The 21,621-nt window shown below is 40.5% G+C and overlaps 1 protein-coding gene across 1 annotated transcript in view; it reads left to right on the top strand.

Moving 5' to 3' along the window:
* Positions 1–19,962, top strand: part of LOC138638127 (probable cation-transporting ATPase 13A4) — a 79,311-nt gene extending 59,349 nt beyond the window's left edge. The window contains exons 21-30 of the mRNA XM_069727158.1: positions 142–221; positions 1,816–1,858; positions 4,199–4,308; positions 5,758–5,854; positions 8,299–8,371; positions 12,140–12,311; positions 14,048–14,256; positions 14,361–14,449; positions 16,885–16,965; positions 19,336–19,962. Of these exons, the coding sequence (XP_069583259.1) occupies positions 142–221; positions 1,816–1,858; positions 4,199–4,308; positions 5,758–5,854; positions 8,299–8,371; positions 12,140–12,311; positions 14,048–14,256; positions 14,361–14,449; positions 16,885–16,965; positions 19,336–19,557 (1,176 nt within the window). The 3' untranslated portion in view covers positions 19,558–19,962. The remainder of the gene's footprint in view (positions 1–141; positions 222–1,815; positions 1,859–4,198; positions 4,309–5,757; positions 5,855–8,298; positions 8,372–12,139; positions 12,312–14,047; positions 14,257–14,360; positions 14,450–16,884; positions 16,966–19,335) is intronic.
* Positions 19,963–21,621: the final 1,659 nt, after the last annotated feature.

Below are 21,621 nucleotides of genomic sequence, written 5' to 3'. Positions count from 1 at the left end.
CAGCAATTATGGCCTGTCTCCCCAACGCACGTTTCATGTGTGTTGTTTCCAAAAAAGTTAGATTTAAACCAGAAGTCTTTTTCTATCAATATGCTTCTTTTAAATATTTTAACACAATGAACTTTTATTGCTTTATTGCAGCTTCTGGTAAATGGAGCCATCTTTGCTAGAATGTCACCAGGACAAAAATCCAGCCTGATTGAAGAATTCCAAAAACTAGAGTATGCTTCTTATAGTCTTAAATAGAATTGTATTATGTGTATTGTAAAACATACATTAAAAATTATAATATAGACATGTATAAATAAATATTTATATAAATATTATTGATTTTTATACAGTGACCTTAAATATTTTTTAATAATAGGCAGGGAAATGTTTTCTTCACAAAAATAATCAGTTGTGATACCCTACTGTAATGTCTGTATACTCCCCCCATCTTGCCCAGGAGATGTGGTATGATCAGACCATGACCCTGTACGGTCAGACACGGCCATTACACAGTACACGGCAGGGGCTCATTTATAAGATGATCTCACCACAGATGATCTCACCACAGAGACACTTTTTTTAAACACATCCAATTGTGGAAGTTATTATTACTATTCCAAGATCTATTGATTAAAATCAACTTTAATATTAACTTTGTTCTTGGGTAACTGCTATGATTGGTCAGATCACATACAGTCAAGGATTATGATCTGGTACCTTATTTGTCATATATCTTCCTGATATGCACTGTAAATTATAGACACAGCAGCTGATAGGCTTCAAGCTACTATAATGTAGACTTCCATTCAACAATACAGTTAAACTTTAAGAACTGATCGCACCTGTTTTCTGATGGATCATAGCTACACAGCAGTCAAGTATATAAGCTTAAATTAAAAAAAAATTGTTGTACCACTGAACTAGGCTGACAAGATGTCAGAGTCACCGCTGAGCTTTTTTTTATAACCCCAGTCAATGCAAATGGATTTTTGACACCCCCCAGTCACCCAGCTCCCATGATACATGCCATGATACTACCCTCTAGCTGTACCTCTGAAAGACAAACATTAAGAGGTTCTTCACCACTCAACTGAACACATGGTTCTGTTTTGTAAATTCTTACTTGTGTTTTCAATGGAATTGTCCAGTACTAGGACAACTCAATGTCAATCACTGCATTATATAGAAAAAACGTAACAAGAAAAACAGCACTCACCCGATCCTTCTTCCAAGACGTGGTTGTAATCCCTAAAATTGGTGACATTGATATTTGCGGAAGTGCGGGTGTGAGGGGAGTTTTTTTCATGAATAGTTTGACCTGCCGGACTACGGTCGTTGCTGGCGTATCTACGGGTCCATCAATCACTGTATGTAAAAGAATAGAAGCTATACTCCCCTCCTGTGCATGCACCATTCCAGTGGTGACACCTGCTCCTCTGGAGCTCACGTGACATTGTCACGCAAGCCCCGCAGCCAATCTGCAGCCACTTCACTCTCACCTCGTTCGTACATAACTGACATCCGGAGAAAGTCAGAGAGCAGCGTCACGGCCTCTCACTTCTTTTGGGTGTCTGTTTTGTCCAAAGGAAGGGAGAATGTAGAGGCTGCTGATAGGCTGCAGGGTTCATGTCAACATAACAATGTCACACGAGCCCCCGGAGAGCAGGCATTAGCGCCCACACTGGAGAGGAGTATAGCCATTATTATATTACATAGATAAATATGGTGATTGAGAAGGGGTTATCCTAGCAGTGGACAACCCCATTAACTTTCTTGTAAGTGATGCACATCATGGTACTCACTATGTTTTTTTGCCTTCCATAGTTACTATGTCTGCATGTGTGGTGATGGAGCCAATGATTGTGGAGTAAGTAAAATATCTATTGTTCCTCACTGTTACTGTTAAATAACATGATGCACATCAAGGAGGGAGTATTGTTGTAGATAACTGCAAGAAGAGGGGAAATCTTCTAAGTAACCAAATGAAAGGAAAACATCCCAATGATAGCTAATATGATTTAGAAACCTTCAGAATGATATTCTACTTCTAAGGGTACGTGTCCACGTTCAGGATGGCCGGCGGTTTGGACGGAGCAGCAAAATCGCTCCGCCCCCTTCTGGGGATGCGATGATGCCGGATGTGTTCATTGCACACATCCGGTATCATCGCACCCCACACATAGGTCCCTGTGTTATACCTTGCGTCGGCGCAGTGTCACCGAAAGGTAAACAGACATGCTGCGATCTAAAAAGACGCGCCGCATGTCTGGAATCGCAGGGCCGCCAGATGCGTGTTACCACGCATAGTGGAGACGGGATTTCATGAAATCCCCTCCACTATGCTGTAACATCTGGACGCTGCATGTTTGACGCTGCGGCCCCACGCAGTGTCAAACACGCAGCGTTTCCTAAACGTGGAAACATACCCTTATAGTGAAACTTGAATTGCCCAAATAACTCCATCTGTGATGATAAATGTGTGATCACTGGGTGCCCCACGGCAGGAAACCTCACCAATCAAGAGATTGAGCGTCCAGTGTCTTACATTTGATTTTAGCGGTGGTCGAGTTTGCACACTATGGCTCATTTTATTGTCTATAGGACTGATGGAGATGGTTGGCTACAGCACTTGGCTATCTCTACCAGTCCCATTGACAATGAAGAGCATGTCAGTGTGCATAGTGTGCCAAGCTATTTAAATGCTATGAACACCTTTGATATGAAAAAAAAATAATACATGATAGTGGTTACCTTTAGATACTAAAATTGCAGGAGGTTTCAGTCTACAATCTTTATTCTTTCAGCCATTTTTAAAATGACTGACATTCAGTTTACAGTCTGATTAAATGTTTCATATTTTTCACATATGAAAATACCTCTTTCAGCACTATATTCCGGATGAGTGCTTTATATGTATCCAGGATGCTACTATCTTCATTAGCTGATATCTGAGCACAGCTTCTATCTTTCACTTCTTTCTTCTCAATGTACTTTTATCCTTTTTTCTCTGCCCTCACTGAGACTGTATATGTTCCTATTCCTCTCCAAAGTGTTGATCTATGAACAGCCCCTACCCCCGTCCCATCTCTGCTTCTCTATATAAACTGAATGAAATGAGGGGGGGAGTGGAGAGCCGTCTGTACTAAGCAGGAGATCTTATGGATTTGGAACATTATTGCAGAGCACTCGTTTAGATAAAGAAGCTGCAGACACCATGGCCCTTAAAATAGAGAGCTATTAATTAGTAGAATATTTTTAATGAAGACTATTTAGGAATTTGCTTAACTTTGCAAAAATGTATGTGCAAATCCTTTAAGGCACAAGTATGATGCACAAGCAACTAATCTCATTTTACATAATTGTTTGTGTGATTTTAGTGATTTTATTGGCATTGTGTAGACAAAAATTTACATAGCTATGACATGCATTTGTGAATTTAATTTTGTGAATTTAATTTGTTATTATTCTGTCTGCCAAATTATAATATCAAGGTAAACAAAAATCTACATCAAGTTATTAAACTACTTTAATTAGTTACACAGCATCAAAATAAGCAAGTTTGCAATTTACTTGTTTTGTTTATCTGCTGTCATTCTCCTGCCATGAGAACTTTTATCTTTCAGAGAGTACAGCTGGTTTCCATGGAACTCAGACACTAGTACTTACCCAGACCCTGACCGAGGGAGCGCAGTAGTTACATTCCCGTAGTGGGGTTAAAATATAATATCCCAGCCATCCCTATACAGTCTATTGCTTCCTATACAGCAATTAGCTGCTCACCTCCTTCCTTCCCTCTCAGCTCCTGACAAACTGCTGTTATAAATCTTGCAAATTCACCACCCTGCAGGGCTGTTTCTCCCAGAGTAGATCTCCTAATCAGGACGGCTCTCATGTGTTTGTTCAAATTTACTATTATCTCTATATATATTGTGATAGCAGTTTACACTCTAGTTTACAGTCTAGAGCAAACCACTGATAGCTGAACGTGTTACAGCAGACCTTGCGCTGAGCTTCTATTAATACTACAGTTCTGCTTCACAGCAGAACTGCCATTCCATAAGGTGTGCCCACCCTGCCATAAACCAGGAAGTATGGAGACTGCAGAGTAGTGAACTGCCCCAGAGAACATTTGAGAATATCCCATTAACCAGAAAACCACAATTTCTTAAAAGAACATTAAACTAAATTCTATGATACTTTCTTTTAGGCACTGAAAGTGGCTCACGCTGGTATATCTCTCTCTGAGCAAGAAGCATCGGTTGCCTCTCCATTCACATCGCACACTCCTAACATAGGATGCATCCCACAGTTGATAAAGTAGGTCAAGTAATCTGTTCTTTATATTTTTATGTATCAATTAAAATAATGTCAGAATTACCTAATATACCTTTAATGGTTCTTCACTGTTGAGCTATTTGCTATACATATGTAAATTTTTAGCATTGCAAACATAATATTTTATTATTTTTTCACTTGATGTGCAGCATATAATACAATTGAACTATTGTGCAAGTATCACACTATATTCTGAAATATCTTTATAAACAGCAACGTATCGGGAACCCGACAGGAGATTCACATTGCCCAAACCTTGAATCAGATACTGGCAGATGTTTAAATCATTTAATTGGCATTCTAAAGGGTAACAGACCCTCATTCATTTCTAACTACAGATGTGTATTGTGCAAATAAATGCACAGTCAAACCTAAAGAAAAGAGTTTTATTGTGCAGATTTACTATCTACCTTTGAAGATCATTTCATTATTATGATCAGAATAACATGCTTACCATATTCAGAATACAGCGGTTATTTCTGACGCAAACCTCCAAATCCCCTATATACTGCGGTAATAAAATCAAAAAATTAACTGTATCTACCACTAGAGGGAGCGTAGGAGCATTATCCATATAGCTAGGCTTTGAGTTGAATGACAGTCATTTATACCAGCGATTGACAGGCTACTGTATATTTTTGTATAGCAGCCTGCAGGATTGCCAGCTTTACTTTTTATTTTTTTTGGACCGCTTACCAAAAAATCACACACAGACAATATTTTTTACAGATACATTGGAAAACCATAATAAATCATAAGTGATACATGCCTACAGTCCATAAGTCTTATAGCAGAAATCAGCTGTATTTACTGTAAATTTTAATATAGTGGAAAATTACACCTAAAATAATTTTTATAAGTTTCTTCATCCTCAAAAAAAAATCACGGACACCTCCATGTTATGGACAGGGCAAAAAAGTACCCTATTTTTACAGACTATCCAGGAATTTCTGGACGGTTGGCAACCCTGGCAGCCTGTCAGTCACTGCCGAATAGTGCAGGGGGAGGTGATGCCAGTCTTCTGCTCATGGATACATAGGACTCATACGCGATGGGCGACATGTTTTATAGAAATCAATATTAGTGCAGCTTTTATCTTTTTCAAGAGCATCATAACAAATAATGCTGTGCTGTGATCGCTTGCTACGGGCGGCAGCAATATTTGCTCTAATTTTTTGTTTGTAGAGCAGATCTTTAGCTGCAAATTGGAGGTTGTAGAATTAGCACAAAAAAGGAATTTTGGGATTTTTTTCATTTTGAAAAAACAGGTGAATATTCGCCTTATGCATCCCCTATGCACCGCCTATACCCAGTCAGGATATTGATGCCATTGCATGATTTTTTTTAGCGTAAATGTATGTTGAGATTGATATCGATTGGTCAATGACTGTGATGATTTGCTTAGTCTGACCCACATATTTTTATGTTTAGGGAAGGAAGAGCGGCCTTGGTCACATCTTTCTGCGTTTTCAAGTACATGACTCTTTATGCCATGATCCAGTTTGTTTGTCTACTTCTGCTATATTGGGTAAAATTGCTTATAAATAATTTTCTTTCATGATTTTAAAGATGAATAAAGATTTGATTTTTCTCATTTTATAAAAAGAAAATATGTAAACTAAATACTGGGGTAACACTGGCGCTCACCCTGAAGTTCAACCTCCTCAGCTGCTGGAATCAAACAGGGTAGTGCCCACCCATGTACACAAAATCCAAATAAAGAAAAATATAGAAACCGCGCTAAAGGACAGGCAAAGAAATAGTACAGAACAGCGTATCTGTTCTGTACTATTTCTTTGCCTGTCCTTTAGCGCGGTTTCTATATTTTTCTTTATTAAAATATGTAAACTGCTAAATGGCAGAGAACGCAGCACGGGTGCAGTTTTAAAGTTTTGGATGCAGATGTTAAATCAGTATCAGGACCCTTCATGCACCATGTGGTGTTTGTATCACGGGCGTAATTCTATATGGTAGAGGGGAGATTGGGCTTTCTCAGGCATCCGGGTACTGGTGTGACTGCAACCTCAGCAACACTTTAGGTACCGTCACTTTAAGCAACTTACCAACGAGAACGACAACGATCCGTGACGTTGCAGCGTCCTGGATAGCGATCTTGTTGTGTTTGACACGCAGCAGCGATCAGGATCCCGCTGTGACATCGCTGGTCGGAGCTAGAAGTCCGGAACTTTATTTGGTCGTCAGGTCGGCGTGTATCGTTGTGTTTGACAGCAAAAGCAGCGATGCCAGCAATGGTTTTACATGGAGCGAACTACCAGCGAGAACGATAAGTACGTCACTGGATCGCTCCTGCATCGTTCTGCTGTTGCCCGTGTTTGACGTCTCCTAGCGACCTAAACAGCGATGCTGCAGCGATCGGCTCGTTGTCTATATCACTGCAGCGTCGCTTAATGTGACGGTACCTTTATGTTATGTCTCTAGAGTTCAGGCCTTTGAGGAAGACACATATGCTTTGTGTAAAAAAAACTCTTGTAATATTCATTCTAAAATATTTAATCTTGCTTTTTGCTTAATGAGAACATTTTTTTTTTAATATTAATCGCTCAGCAAACATTACTAATATGCCTTTTTAATAATTCCATGTGGATAAAAACAATTATTATATTTAATCTGTCACAATTAAGCATCTAGTTTAACTCAGAATGTATGACCAGACACTTCTTAAAAATATTTCACCCTTTGCAGTTTATTGGCCTTAGCTATTACATTTATTTGGCCACAAAAATACAAACATTTTTTCTCTTTTTTTTTGTATGGTGTTTAGGATCATTTTTTCTGCCATTTATATTATATAATTTATTTTCTTTTTAGCTTTCTTAGAGGGAAAATGGGAAAATGTACAAAAAAAAGACAAAAAAAATCACAATCAATACTAAAATAAAGTATTAAAATTAATTTGTCAGTTTGATACATATTAGGTATAGTCTCGGGCTACAATGTAGTTACTGTGCTAGCTCTTCTGACCTGCCAGGGGTGACACCTAGTGATAATGTGATTGCTAGGTGCCTCTATTCATTGCAAAGTGATCAAGACAAAAGCTGTTCTAAAACAAATTTGTCTCTTTAAAGGGACACTGTCACCTGAATTTGGAGGGAACAATCTGCAGCCATGGAGGCGGGGTTTTGGGGTGTTTGATTCACCCTTTCCTTACCCGCTGGCTGCATGCTGGCTGCAATATTGGATTGAAGTTCATTCTCTGTCCTCCATAGTACATGCCTGTGCAGGGCAAGATTACCTTGTGCAGGTGTGTACTATGGAGGACAGAGAATGAACTTCAATCCAATATTGCAGCCAGCATGTAGCCAGCGGGTAAGGAAAGGGTGAATCAAAAACCCCAAAACCCCGCCTTCATGGCTGAAGATTGTTCCCTCCAAATTCAGGTGACAGTGTCCCTTTAAGACCCTCAAATCAACTTTATTCTCTCAGCAAAAATAGTGCAATTATTTGTTCTAGCAACAATTACAGAATGTTTGATGAAGCCTCCTGACAGAGGCTCCAACATAGATGTGATCCCAAGCTTAGGCCCCCAAACACTACTGGTAAAAGTTGGCTGATCCTGCTGATTTTAGTAAGATTTGCCTACCATATACCAATAATGGGGGAGGTGTCTCTAATGCCCACAGACAGATTATGTTTGGGGGGAGAAAAGGATCATGCAGGTTAGAATTCAATAGCTTGATCCTTTTTGATGTGGAGATAAGCCTCTGCCAGAGGAGTCTGGCATCCCCTTCCTTATAGAAAACACAAGCACGCTCAGTCAAGCATTCCTGTGTATGGGGTGACTAGCGCAAGAGAGCTGTCAATCAAACAAAACCTGACAGCGATCTAATGTGTATGGCCAGCTTTTGAGTTAGTAGTTGTTCAAGAAAAGTATGTTTCTTACTATTCTTTCTTACATATAATATAATTTTTTTCTCGTTTTCATTCACATTCTATATTTTTCCATTTCTCTAGCAAATTAATATTCTTTCCAACTACCAGCTCCTTGTTCAAGATGTTGCTGTGACTATAGTTGTCTGCTTAACAAGTAAGAAACAAACATAATGTATTACAATTGCTTCTTAAAATATGACTTTATGTTCATTTTAATTCTATTTTGTGAAAAGGACAATAGGGGGACAATGCAAATATCTCTCCGAGAATCTGTTTATACCAAGAAAGGTGACGGTCACAAGGGGGCATTCTCTGCTTCTGGAGGAGAGAAGGTTTTCCCACCAACATAGAAGAGGATTCTTTACTGTTAGGGCAGTGAGAATCTGGAATTGCTTGCCTGAGGAGGTGGTGATGGCGAACTCAGTCGAGGGGTTCAAGACCGGCCTGGATGTCTTCCTGGAGTGTAGCAATATTGTATCTTACAGTTATTAGGTTCTTTAGAAGGACGTAGATCTGGTGATTTATTCTGATGGAATATAGGCTGAACTGGATGGACAAATGTCTTTTTTCAGCCATGATAACTATGTTACTATCAGGTCAAAAATGGCCAGTTTTTGCTCAAATGTTATCACCTCTGCCCTGAGTATTCTAATTTTTGTTTTGCTACAATCTGCCTCATAGCTCTAGAGATCTGGGTCTTTTTATTTGGTGCTACTTTTTATGGTCTTTACAAAGGGGGTGTTACTTATAGGGTAATAAGTATCCTAAAGACACGCCCCCTAGAAAACCCTTTATCATTGTCCCCCTTTTAAAGACTTAAAAAATCAGCGCTAAATAAAAAGGTCAATATCTCTAGAACTGTATGAAGAATTTAGAAAAAAAAGAACTCAAGGGAGCCAGAATAAAAGAATAGTAAAAACTAGCAATTTTTGGACTTGGTGACAGTTCCCCTTTAAAGGGTTACTCATGCAAAGGTGAGTCAAGGTACATCAATAAAATATCATACCACTTTTTACCCATATGAAACCTTGTATTTAGTTCTCTGGTGTTGTTTTAAAGGGAACCTGTCACCTGAATTTGGCGGGACTGGTTTTGGGTCATATGGGCGGAGTTTTCGGGTGTTTGATTCACCCTTTCCTTACCCGCTGGCTGCATGCTGGCTGCAATATTGGATTGAAGTTCATTCTCTGTCCTCCATAGTACACGCCTGCACAAGGCAAGATTGCTTTGCGCAGGTGTGTACTATGGAGGACAGAGAATGAACTTCAATCCAATATTGCAGCCAGCATGCAGCCAGCGGGTAAGGAAAGGGTGAATCAAACACCCGAAAACTCCGCCCATATGACCCAAAACCAGTCCCGCCAAATTCAGGTGACAGAGTCCCTTTAAAGCCAAAAATAAAGATATTGGACCTGATGCATCAAGGCCAGCTTTGTTCACGTTGGTCTTGATGGAGGTGTAAGCCTCTTCATGCATGAGGTGTGTTGGACGAGTAGAATATACATCTATGTACACCTCACCGCAAACCTTATTGCAGACCCGGCTGGAGTAACATTGGTGCTATTATGAACACCACCACTCATCATGAATTTGACAAGCTACAGTTGTGATGTCTTCATCCCACCCCAGCTCTGCCCATTTTGTCAGAGCTTGGAGAAACTAACGTAAGAATGCCAAAAGTCCCAACATATTGGTGTGCGGTGCCCCAGGGTCCTGGTCGTCGCAGTGGTATTGCTTTCCTCTCGGGGAGAGTGATGCTACGTTTGGAGGCAAAGAAGGATAACTGCATCCAGGTATCACAAACATGCAACACATTTCATACTCCAGACCACCAGGAGGAGCTTCTGCTCCTATTTATTAGGTCACTATATATATATATATATATATATATATATATATATATATATATATCTGGTAGTCTGTGGGGAAAGTTAGAACGTTCCAGACCAGAGTCTGAGGTGGACAGAGGGTTCAAGGAGTTGTGCATGCCCTCAGAGCTGCAGCTCCCAGAAAGAGACATTCAGAAGGCAGAACTGTATTGCAGCGAGCTTGAAGGAAGTCAGAGCGAAGGAGAGGATAACAGAAGGGGACCAGCCTCACACAGGCTGCCTCCTTCTGAGGCGCAGAAGCAGTAGCTGGAACACTGAGGGAGTAAGGACCTTTATGCTTTGCTCCAGAGACCTGCAAGACAGATAATTGCAGGTTACCTGTCCGCACCTATACCCAGGAGGCACGGTGGCACCTCTCAGAGGCCGGGGCACGATAGAGTCCTTATAAACAGCCTCAAGCCACCAGTCATACGGGTTTTGTCCTAGCCTATATTGGGGAAAGAGAGCGCGAAACATCACATCTATGAGACCCTTATGTGAAGCCATAGGCAGTAAGGGACTACACCACTACAGTGCAACTGCAGGCTATTGATTTACACCTGGACAAAGGGGACTCTGGACTTGCCTCCAAACCGGCTGAACTCTGCCTGCCCTGTGATCTGGTGTCCTGGACTGTGGATGCTGATGTCTTCAGTAAAAGTAAAGAGACTGCAACCTTGTGTCCTCGTTCTTCTCTGCTCCTCTCACCATCCACCATCTACACACCGGGAAGCCCTGGGGACATACTTCACATGTGGGAAGGTATACCATCCAGCTGCCATAACATCACCCCAGCGGACCCAATAAAGCAGCATTGGTCACCCTGACCGAATACCACAGGTGGCGTCACGAACACAATCTTTATCCCTTTAAAGACCTTTCCCTTTTGCATGTACGTTCCAGGGCCACAGACCGGGTCAGCCACCGTGACATCCCCCTGTGAACAGCAGGACCTTGTATCGAGTACCTCACGGCCCCATGGGGGCGATCCAACTTTGGCATCACGAACACAAACTTTATCCCTTTAAAGACCTTTTCCTTTTACACGGACGTCCCAGTGTCACGGACTGGGTCAGCCACCATGACATCCCCCTGTGAACCGCAGGAACCGGTACCAAGTACCCCACAGCCCCATGTGGGGCGAGATCCAGGTGCAGCTCAGAGCCAAACCTAAATTTTGAGACTTTTCAAAGCAATTTAAGCCAAAATTCTGGTGTGAAAGTTTTGATGCATCGGGCCCTAAAATCACAACCTAGATGGAGTTAGAGCTGCTTCCTATTGCACTGCAACATAAGCTTTCTTCAGGCCATACAATATTGTATTTTAAGTGGCCTTTACAGCATGGGGTACTCAGGTCAGCTCGAAAAGCAGACACATTATATGGAAAAGTGTGGTGCCATTTCTCTGAGTCATGTTTTTATTCATTTTGCACCCTTGTAAAATTATTAAATTATAATAATTAAAAGTGAACATTTGCTATCTACTTTATATAGTGTTATCTTATATATAATTGCCTAGAATACTACTTCCTGCAATTTGTGCCAACTTCCGTGGCTTTGTCCGGAGCTAATGTCCGGAGCTAATGTCCGGAGCTAATGTCCGGAGCTAATGTCCGGAGCTAATGTCCGGAGATAAGTGATGTCAACAGTATCCAGTGTCTGATTGGTTGCTGCCTGCTGCGAGCGACCAATCAGAAACGTGCCGTACTGTGACACACTCCGCCCGCCATTTTGGTGTGATTTTTGAATTTTTACCTCACAGCAAGTTTCTACTGCGTGGAGGCGGGCCCAGTGACGTTGCTCTTCAAGCTCCTGCCGAATTTCAAGTATATATGGATTCTAGACTCCCGATTCTTTAGAATCGGGCTGCCATCTAGTTTATTATATTACTGATGTATGATCATTTATAAAAAAAGTCTTCATAGCTTTTCTTTCACATACATTCTACATGTTCATGATCTAAAGGGAAAATAAACCACACTCAGCAAAAACACAGCATCGGAAAGTGTTGTAGAAATATTAATCAAATCTTACTTTTATTTTTCTTTATTGCAGTGAGTTTAAACCAAGCATACCCAAAACTAGCGCCATACAGACCGCCAGCCCAGCTGATGTCTCCCCCTCTCTTGTTGTCAGTTGTGTTGCATGTACTTTTTACTATAGCAATACAAGTCTATGGGTTCATTGTTGTCCAGCAGCAACCTTGGTACACTGCAAACCCTGACACGTAAGTATTTATATGCTTTATCTAGCAGAACTCAAAATCATAGTACTTGATAATTACATGTTAATAATAATAATAATAATCTTTATTTTTATATAGCGCTAACATATTCCGCAGCGCTTTACACACATGTTATGATATTAACTTGTAATATAAATAAAGTGCATAATTTACTGAAAAAAAAGGAATGAAAATTCCTTTGCGATAAATAGTATAATGGTTTTCAATGATTAGATCAGAAGTATCAGATCAATAGGGATCTGATATACGGCATCTTTACCTATCAGTTGCTTTTAGCTCTAAACAGTGAACAGAGTCAATCAGCACAGCTCCATTAATTGTGTAGTGGCTGCCACAACTGCTAAAAACAACAGATTGGTATTGAAACCAGATGTCAGAACCCCACCAATCTAGTATTCATACTATTTTAAAGGGAACCTGTCAGGCCGTTCATGCTGCCCAAACCCCTGGCAGCATGAATGGCAGCCCAGCTTCACAATTGCTACCAGGTATATTATTCTATGAAATCCTCCGGTGTTTCTGAAGAATATGCTTTAAAGGTTTGGCCAGACTATTCTTGTCTCCCGCCATAATCCCTGGCTGGATCCGAAAGAATATTCTCTCTGAAATGCCGGAGCGTTTTCAGAAAAAGATACACCTGGCTGCATACTCTGGGCAGCTTTAATCATCCTTTGTCATATTTGAAAGTAGCTCGAAGACTACAAAAAGAAGGTACTTATATTTTGGGATGACTTTATCTGCAAGAGTTGAAGGACCTTATTCATCACTTGTGCTCTAAATTCTTCAAAATGGTGCACCTGATTCATGAATTTAGCACAAAATCAAAGTTTTTGAGTCTTCTTAGCATAAAAAGTCCCAAATTCACAATATGGTGCAAAACTTTTGCCAAAATACCATAAATAGAGCAGGGGGCACTGGACTTGAGTTATGTCAAGCTTTGCAACTTTTGAAAAGTCACAACTGATGAATCAGGGTAAAACATTTGTAATCACTTAAAGGGAACCTGTTACCTGAATTTGGCGGGACCGGTTTTGCGCAGGCGTGTACTACGGAGGACAGAGAATGATCGTCAATCCAATATTGCGGCCAGCATGCAGCCAGCGGGTAAGGAAAGGGTGAATCAAACACCTGAAAACTCCGCCCCTATGACCGAAAAATGATCCCGCCAAATTCAGGTGACAGGTTCCCTTTAACTTTTCCCACAAAGTAGAAAACTAGTGAAGAACAGGCGATCTCTTGCAAAAAATGTTAAAAACTAGACCAAAAAAGGCACACAGGCAATGTTGCATTTGGGGCGAAATGTCTTGATCTTGAAAAAAATAAACTGGAAGAATCCAGAAAATTTTCATGAATAAATTATGCAGATGAATTTTCAAAAAAATTAAAAATAATTTGGATTTCATCTAGGAATATGTAGAATATGATGTGCACAGAGATGTGGAGTCGGGAAGGAATTTTTTTCCCCAATGTGGAGCTTACTCTTTTCCACATGGGTTTTTTTTTGCCTTCCTCTGGATCAACATGTTAGGGCATGTTAGGTTAGGCTATGGGTTGAACTAGATGGACTTATAGTCTTCCTTCAACCTTAATAACTATGTAACTATGTAACTATGTAAAATAGTTATCCAATATTATCCAAATCTAAATCAGAGAGCCAAACTACAACAATATGGAAGAATAACTTTATATTTATACTATTTTGTTTTATATATTTCCAGAACTTGCATCTCTGCGAACATAAGCCAGATGAATATCAGTGCTCTGAGCCATAACACTACTGCAAATACACAATCAAGTTCTCAGCTGAATATGAGCCATAAAAGCTTTGAGACAACAACCCTGTGGACTCTGACTACTCTTCATTGCATAATTGTGGCTTTTGTATTCTCCAAAGGCAAGCCTTTCCGTCAGCCGATATATACCAACTGTAAGTAACATCCTCCTTATCAGTTTGCTAGGTTTATACAATTGAATAAAGATCGAATAAAATATTGATCGAATATTGTTCCAACCTTAAACCCTATTTTTTAGATGCATTTTCTGCTGTACTATTGATCCAAGTGGGAGTCTGCATTTTCCTGTTATTTGCTGACATAGAGAGCATATATAATGTATTGGAGGTAAGTGAACAGTCATTTCAACAATCATCTACATATTTGAAAGGGTTAATAGCTAGAAAATATTATGGCAATTAAATGTTATGAACGCTAAGAATTTTAATCCAATAATAACACTATGCACTTGATTTATAATTATTCTTCATAAACCATTCACTTATTACAAGCAAATATCCCTTGCACTTACATTACGCAACTTTTTGATGAGTTGTGAGGATTAGCCAATATAAATTACCGTGCATGTTTTATAAGGTCAGGGAAAAAAGCATCATAATTAGAGATTAAATTAAAATTCGCCTGTTCACGCATTTTTTCACCAAATACTAAAGAAAATACAAAATATTCTCTGCAAAATTTCACATCCCTTATTATACTCTGGTGCCTCTCCACACCATAGATCATAATAAATGTAAAATGGGAAAAAAAGAAATTCTTTGAACCCTCCCTATCATTTACCTCTCTGGCCCCTACACATTTTCTTATCACTGCCACTCGCACTTATATATTCTATGTGTTGACACACTGCAAATATTGAATGTGTCACCTGAAATTAAAAAGCCATCCAACTACGACGAAGTGTACCTCAACTATTCAATCCCTATCCCCCCAAGGGCAGATGTTGAATTGGAAAATCTCCATACACAGTAGATTGCAGGCTAGCTTTCATCCATGGTATATGCTTTCAGTATGAATGGCCATCCTATCTTTTAAGGGTTTCACAATAGTATACTTAATGCAATTAGTACAATTTTCAAAACACAATGTTCATATCTGCCCTAGATTAAAAACATTCTCAGAGAATAGGTTTGTCATAAAATATGCATAAAATTTAGAACTGGCTTAGGCAGCATGTGATCATGAATTAAAGGGTGTGGACAAGATGAACAAGTCAAGAGAGACAAATTCCTATAGTTGATGCTGACATTTTCACAATTAGGGCTCATGCAGACTGCCATATTTTTGCTCCAAGTGCGAGCTGACAAATCATCAGATTGCACTTGGGCCCATGTTATTCTACGAGGCCACTTACATGTCTGAAGTTTTCCTCAACAGAGCCCGTGCTCTCCGATTTACATGGACTGACAGAATGGAGAAGATGGAGATATGAAGAAATTCTTTTCTCTATCTTTTCACCTTTCGAAAAAATCGGATCACACACTAATCAAACTGAGTGATTTTCATAATCTGTTCAATTCTCTGTCATAAGCCGCCCATTCATGGATTCAGTTTCTTTATCTGTTGACAATTAACTTATTTGGCAGCACCAACCACAGCCTCCCAGACACTGTGCAGAGAGGTGTACTGTTTTCAGTCACTGTAAATCTGTTTAAGAAGGGCCCACAAGTTCTCAATAGGGTTTATGTCAGGTGAGGAAGGGTCCATGTCATTATTGTGTCATCTTTAAGGCCTTTTCTAGCAGCAAAGCAGTGGAGTTCATCTTCAGCCCTAAAAGGTTAGATTAGTTAATATATAATAATACCAGCACACAACAGTACCCACCTCCACCTGGCTGGCATCTGAGTTGATGTGGAGGTCTGTGCCAGTTTCCAATCCAGACATGGGATCATCCATCTGGTCTATCAAGAGTTAAGGTACCTTCACACATAACGATATCGTTAACGATATCGTTGCTTTTTGTGATGTAGCAACGATATCTTTAAGGAAATCGTTCTGTGTGACAGCGAACAAAGGATCAGGCCCCTGCTGGGAGATCGTTGGTCGCTGAGGAAAGTCCAGAACTTTATTTCGTCGCTGGACTCCCTGCAGACATCGCTGGATCGGCATGTGTGACACCGATTCAGCGATGTCTTCACTGGTAACCAGGTTAAACATCGGGTTACTAAGCGCAGGGCCGCGCTTAGTAACCCGATGTTTACCCTGGTTACCATCGTAAAAGTACCATCGTCGGTCAGCCGGAAAGCACAGCGGTGACGTCACCGCTGTGCTTTACGGCCGCTGTGCTCACAGCCAGTGCAGGAGGAGTGCAGAGAAGCAGAGCGCCGGGGACAGACAGCGGTAGGTAAGTATGTAGTGTTTGTTTTTTTTACTTTTACGATGGTAACCAGGGTAAACATTGGGTTACTAAGCGCGGCCCTGCGCTTAGTAACCCGATGTTTACCCTGGTTACTCGGGGACCTCGGGATCGTTGGTCGCTGGAGAGCTGTCTGTGTGACAGCTCTCCAGCGACCAAACAGCGACGCTGCAGCGATCGACATCGTTGTCGGTATCGCTGCAGCGTCGCTGAGTGTGAAGGTACCTTTACTCTCATCTCATCAGTCCATAAAACCACTGAAAAATCTATCTTCAGATATTTGTTGGATCAACATTGATGCAAAATGTATCATTTGGAATTGATGCCCTGAAATTTGGTGACATAATAAAATATGTAGCCTAATCATATCTCTAATATATGCTAATTTCTGTGTTTTCAAACTTAGATTGTATGCACACCAACATCTTGGAGAGTTGCCATTTTTATCACCCTGGTTATCACAGTTGTTATCTCACTCTTAGCTGAAGTAAGTTCTTATTTAATGATATCCATTTAATAAATACTAGTAAAAAATGGAAAAGTATATAACTTTATTTTCCAAAACCAGAATATCAATTTAAATGAAGCCTGTCAGAATAAAATGATTGCTGAAATGTGCACAGATGAGTTCAATGCACTTTCCCACCTACTAGTTTTCCAGTTACCTCTGTCCTCCACTGTTTCCTGTAAAGCCAGAGGTGTCAATTGAGAAAGAAGGTGCGGAGATAGATGTAAAATAAGTTTGTGGAAATCAGAACCGAACTGATTGGCCACACCAAGGGTGTACCAAACTCCAATGCTTGATTTGAACACTCTTTTAGTGCTTACAAACTCCCTTTAAATGATAGTTAAACTTAAAACTTTTTCATGGAATGAAAAAGATCTGTTGGCCAAAACTTTACCCTTGTACAAGGGAAGATAGTAATCTTTTTTTAAAATATATTTTTAATGTATATTTGCAGTTTTGCATATTCTAGTTTATCATATTGTATACTCAGGAAATCATGATCATGTGATGTGTTGTAAAACAGAGATCAAATAAACTTGTAAAAAATAAGAAAGAAAGAAAAATCGAAACTCATCATAAATGCATATATCTTTATTTAGTATAAAAAATGTGTCAGCTAGAATACAACTAGAGGACTTGGTACATTTAGATGAACTTCTACCAGCCAAAATGAATCAAAATGACAACCAGCTGTGCTGGGCGAACCCTTGGATGTTCGGGTCTGACTGGTTCAACCGAACAGTTAAAAAAGTTTGGTTGAGGTACCAGAACAATACCCCAACCCAGACCCCATTCACATGAATGGGGGATTTGAACCTCCAGTGCTTGCCACGCTGTCATTTACGTGATATTGCGGCAAACACTGCCTCTGATCGGCGGTAAGATCATTACGAACAATCAGAAAGCAGCGGCTCCCACTTAATCAGATGAGGGCATGAGCCTGCAGCTGTACCCGGAGGTAAAAAGTTTACATAATAACTAATAACAGCAAGAGCAGGCGGCAGCTGATGGGAGTGTTCATCAGCCGGCACCTGAACTATAAATAAATTAAAAAATGGTGTGGTTTCCCTGTATTTTTGTTAATCAGTCAGGCAAAACTGACGGCTGCGAGCTGCAACCCTCAGCTGTCAGTTTTAGCAAAACTTGTTATCAAGAATAGAGGGTCCCCATGCTATTTTTTTAAATTATTTTTTATACAACCAGCCATGCTAAAGCAGACAGGTAGAGGCTGGTATTCTCAGCCTAGCAAGGGGCCATGGATATTGTCCCCCCAGCCATAAAAATACAAGGGAACCAACTGATGAATACTTCCATCAACCGCCGCCTGGTGTCATTGTTATTAGTGGCAGCAGTCATAGGCTGATGAATACTTCCATCAACCGCCACTAGCTGTCGCTGTTATTAGTAGCAGCAAGCATAGGCTGATGGGAATAGTAGTCCCATCAGCCAATGCCTATGACCGGAGGTAAACTTTTTTACCTTTCGCTCACAGCTGTTTGATCACGCTGTCATCTGGCAGCATGGGAGCTGCAGCACTCTGACCAGTGGTATTAATCGTACCGCTGATCAGAGCTGCCAGTATTTTTGATGCTACCGTGCAGATGTCAGAGCGAGAAACACCCAATGTTCAGAGGGCCGAACAATAACACGGACTTCCTGATGAAGTCTGAGTTCGAGGTCTGTGCCCAAACAGTAGGTATTCGACACGGACTCCAAACTTTACTGTTCGGATTCGCCCATCTCTATCGGCTGACCATTAGTGTTGAGTAGGGTTGAGCGACTTTTACTTTTATAGGATCGGGTCGGGTTTCACGAAACCCGACTTTCTCAAAAGTCGGGTCGAGTGAAATCGGCCGATCCTTTAGAAAAGTCGGGGTCGGGGTCGGCCGAAACACGAAACCCAATGCAGTGCAATGGGATACTATGGTTCCCAGGGTCTGAAGGAGAGGAAGCTCTCCTTCAGGCCCTGGGATCCATATTTAAATGTAAAATAAAGAATTAAAATAAAAAATATTGCTATACTTACCCTCTGACGAGCCCTGGTACTAACCGGCAGCCTTCCTTCCTTAGAATCAGCGTGTGAAAGACCTTAGATGACGTCGCGGCTTGTGATTGGTCGCGCGACCGCCCATGTGACCGCTCATGCGACCAATCACAAGCCGCGACGTCACCGAAGGTCCTTCAAGCGCTGATTCTTAGGAAGGAAGGCTGCCGAAAAGAAGCAGGGCGCGTCCGAGGGTGAGTATATTCCTATTAGGTCATATAAAAATGTCTGTATAGATTGAACGTATAAATATTACAAAGTTCAATTTGATTGTACAGTTGTTTAATATTTCTATTTTGTATTAGGAGCTGATCATAGAGAACAGAAAGCTTTGGCTTCTCATGAAGAAAACTTTAAACTATAAATCAAGAAGTAAATACAGAAAAATTATAAGAGATATTGAGATGGATCAAAGCTGGCCACCTATGAACAGAACATATTGTACAAAACCTGTCATCAGACATACGGAACAAAAAAGTGAAGTCTACAGCAATCCAGCCTATGAACACAATGAAATGCTTAAGTAACTTCATGAGACCTATGCGATGCGTCATCAACTTACAAACAAATTTTTCACCTATCTTGTCCTACCTTTTGTCCATTGTCCTGAGGGCTTTGGTACAGAATTCATGTCTGAATGTGTATGAAGAATGTATAACAGAGATATGTACCTTAGGCTATTGTAAAGGTGTTACAAATATTGTGAAATAGGAAAAACATGTTTTATTATATTATGTATTATTTTCAACATTTCCCTCCAGACAACTCTTGTAAATATAAGTTTTATTCAATGTTGTAAATGTGAACTTTTTTGCACTTGTATATTTTCATTAGCCAAAATTGAATATTTAGAATACAGAGTTTGCACAAGTGAATGTGATAAGTATGTATCAATATGGATTGTAATAAATCAGGAATTTTTACAACCGCTGAATCCTTTCTTTGTTTTTCTTGAGCCTGTGATGCTCAGTCATTAACCTCTTTGCCACCTTAGACGTATAGTTACATCTAAGGTGGGCTCCCCCCGTTTGCTGCGGACTCCAGCGGGGTGCCTGCAACTTTCCAGTAAATGTCAGCTGATTTGAACAGCTGATATGTGCCCCTAAAAGCTGTGGGTGGAATGGTGATCCACCCATGGCTGTTAACATGTTAAATACCAGTGTCAGTCTCTGACAGTGGCATTTAACATGCTTGCGTCCAGAAGCGTGCCACTAATCCCGCCCATCGGGGTGGAGCCGCATATTCATTACTGTAAATGAGCGGCCCCACGTGACCGCTCATACAGTACAAGGTGCGGCCAGGACAGGAAGCGAGCAGCAGCACTGTCTCCGGCACGGTGCGTGTGGTACCCAGTGGCACACGGGCGGCACACGTGTGCCACACTGATGTGCCACAGAAACGCACCGGCACACGGTCACAGATAATTCCGGTACCGATTTTTCTGGTACCGGAATTATCTGGACGTGTGGGACTGCCTTCACCTGAATTTGGAGGGAACAATCTTCAGCCATAGGGGCGGGGTTTTCTGGTGTTTGATTCACCCTTTCCTTACCCGCTGGCTGCATGCTGGCTGCAATATTGGATTGAAGTTCATTCTCTGTCCTCCATAGTACACGCCTGCGCATGGCAGTTACAAAAGTTACAAAAAGTAAAAAAAATGTAAAAATATTATTTAAAAAAATCAGAAAATAATAAAAAAATAAAAATATATTGTACAGATAAATTTCTATGTACAAAAAAAACAAGAAAAGTACACATTTGGTATTGCCACATCCGTGATGACCCGCCCCATAAAACTGTCCCACTAGCTAATCTTTTCAGTAAGAAAAAAAATGGGGGGACCATACTTTTCCATCATATTGCAGAATAAAAAGAGGAATAAAATGCGATCAAAAGACAAATGTAAATGCAAATGATATTGCTGAAAATATCTTGTCCACAAAAAGCTGCCATACAGCTCCATCAGTGGAAAAATAAAAAAGCTATAGCTCTCAGAATAAAGCAATGCAAAACATAATTATTTGTTGTTTTTTTGTTCATCTTGTCTCCCAAAAAGCAGAATAGACTCGTCCCGCAAAAAACAAGACATTACATGACTCTGTCGCACAAAATATAGAGAAATTATAGCTCTCAAAAAATGGCCATGCAAAAACTAGTTTTTGCAATAAAAAGCATCTTTTAGGGTATGTGCACACATTGCGGATTTTTCTGCGCAGATTCTGTAGAATCCGCAGGTAAGATCACCTGCGTTTTACCTGTGGATTCCCTGCAGTTTTGTGAGGATTTCACCTGTGTTTTTACACCTGCGGATTCCTATAATGAAATAGGTGTAAAACGCTGCAGAATTTTCACAAAGAATTGATATGCTGCGGAAAACAAACCGCTGCGTATCCGTGCGGAATTTTCCGCAGCATGGGCACAGCAGATTTTGTTTTCATGGTATTGTGCACCGCATGGAAAACTGCTGCTGATCCGCAGAGCTAAATCCTCTGCGGATCGCAGCCAAATCCGCAATGTGTGCACATACCCTTAGTGTGACAGCAGACAAACATAAAGAAAAAATAAATAAATCTGGTATCGCTGTAATCGCA

Source organism: Ranitomeya imitator, chromosome 5 (assembly GCF_032444005.1).
Source record: "Ranitomeya imitator isolate aRanImi1 chromosome 5, aRanImi1.pri, whole genome shotgun sequence".
In the NCBI taxonomy this organism is placed as follows: Eukaryota; Metazoa; Chordata; class Amphibia; order Anura; family Dendrobatidae; genus Ranitomeya; species Ranitomeya imitator.
This window is presented reverse-complemented; position numbering and strand designations above follow the sequence as displayed.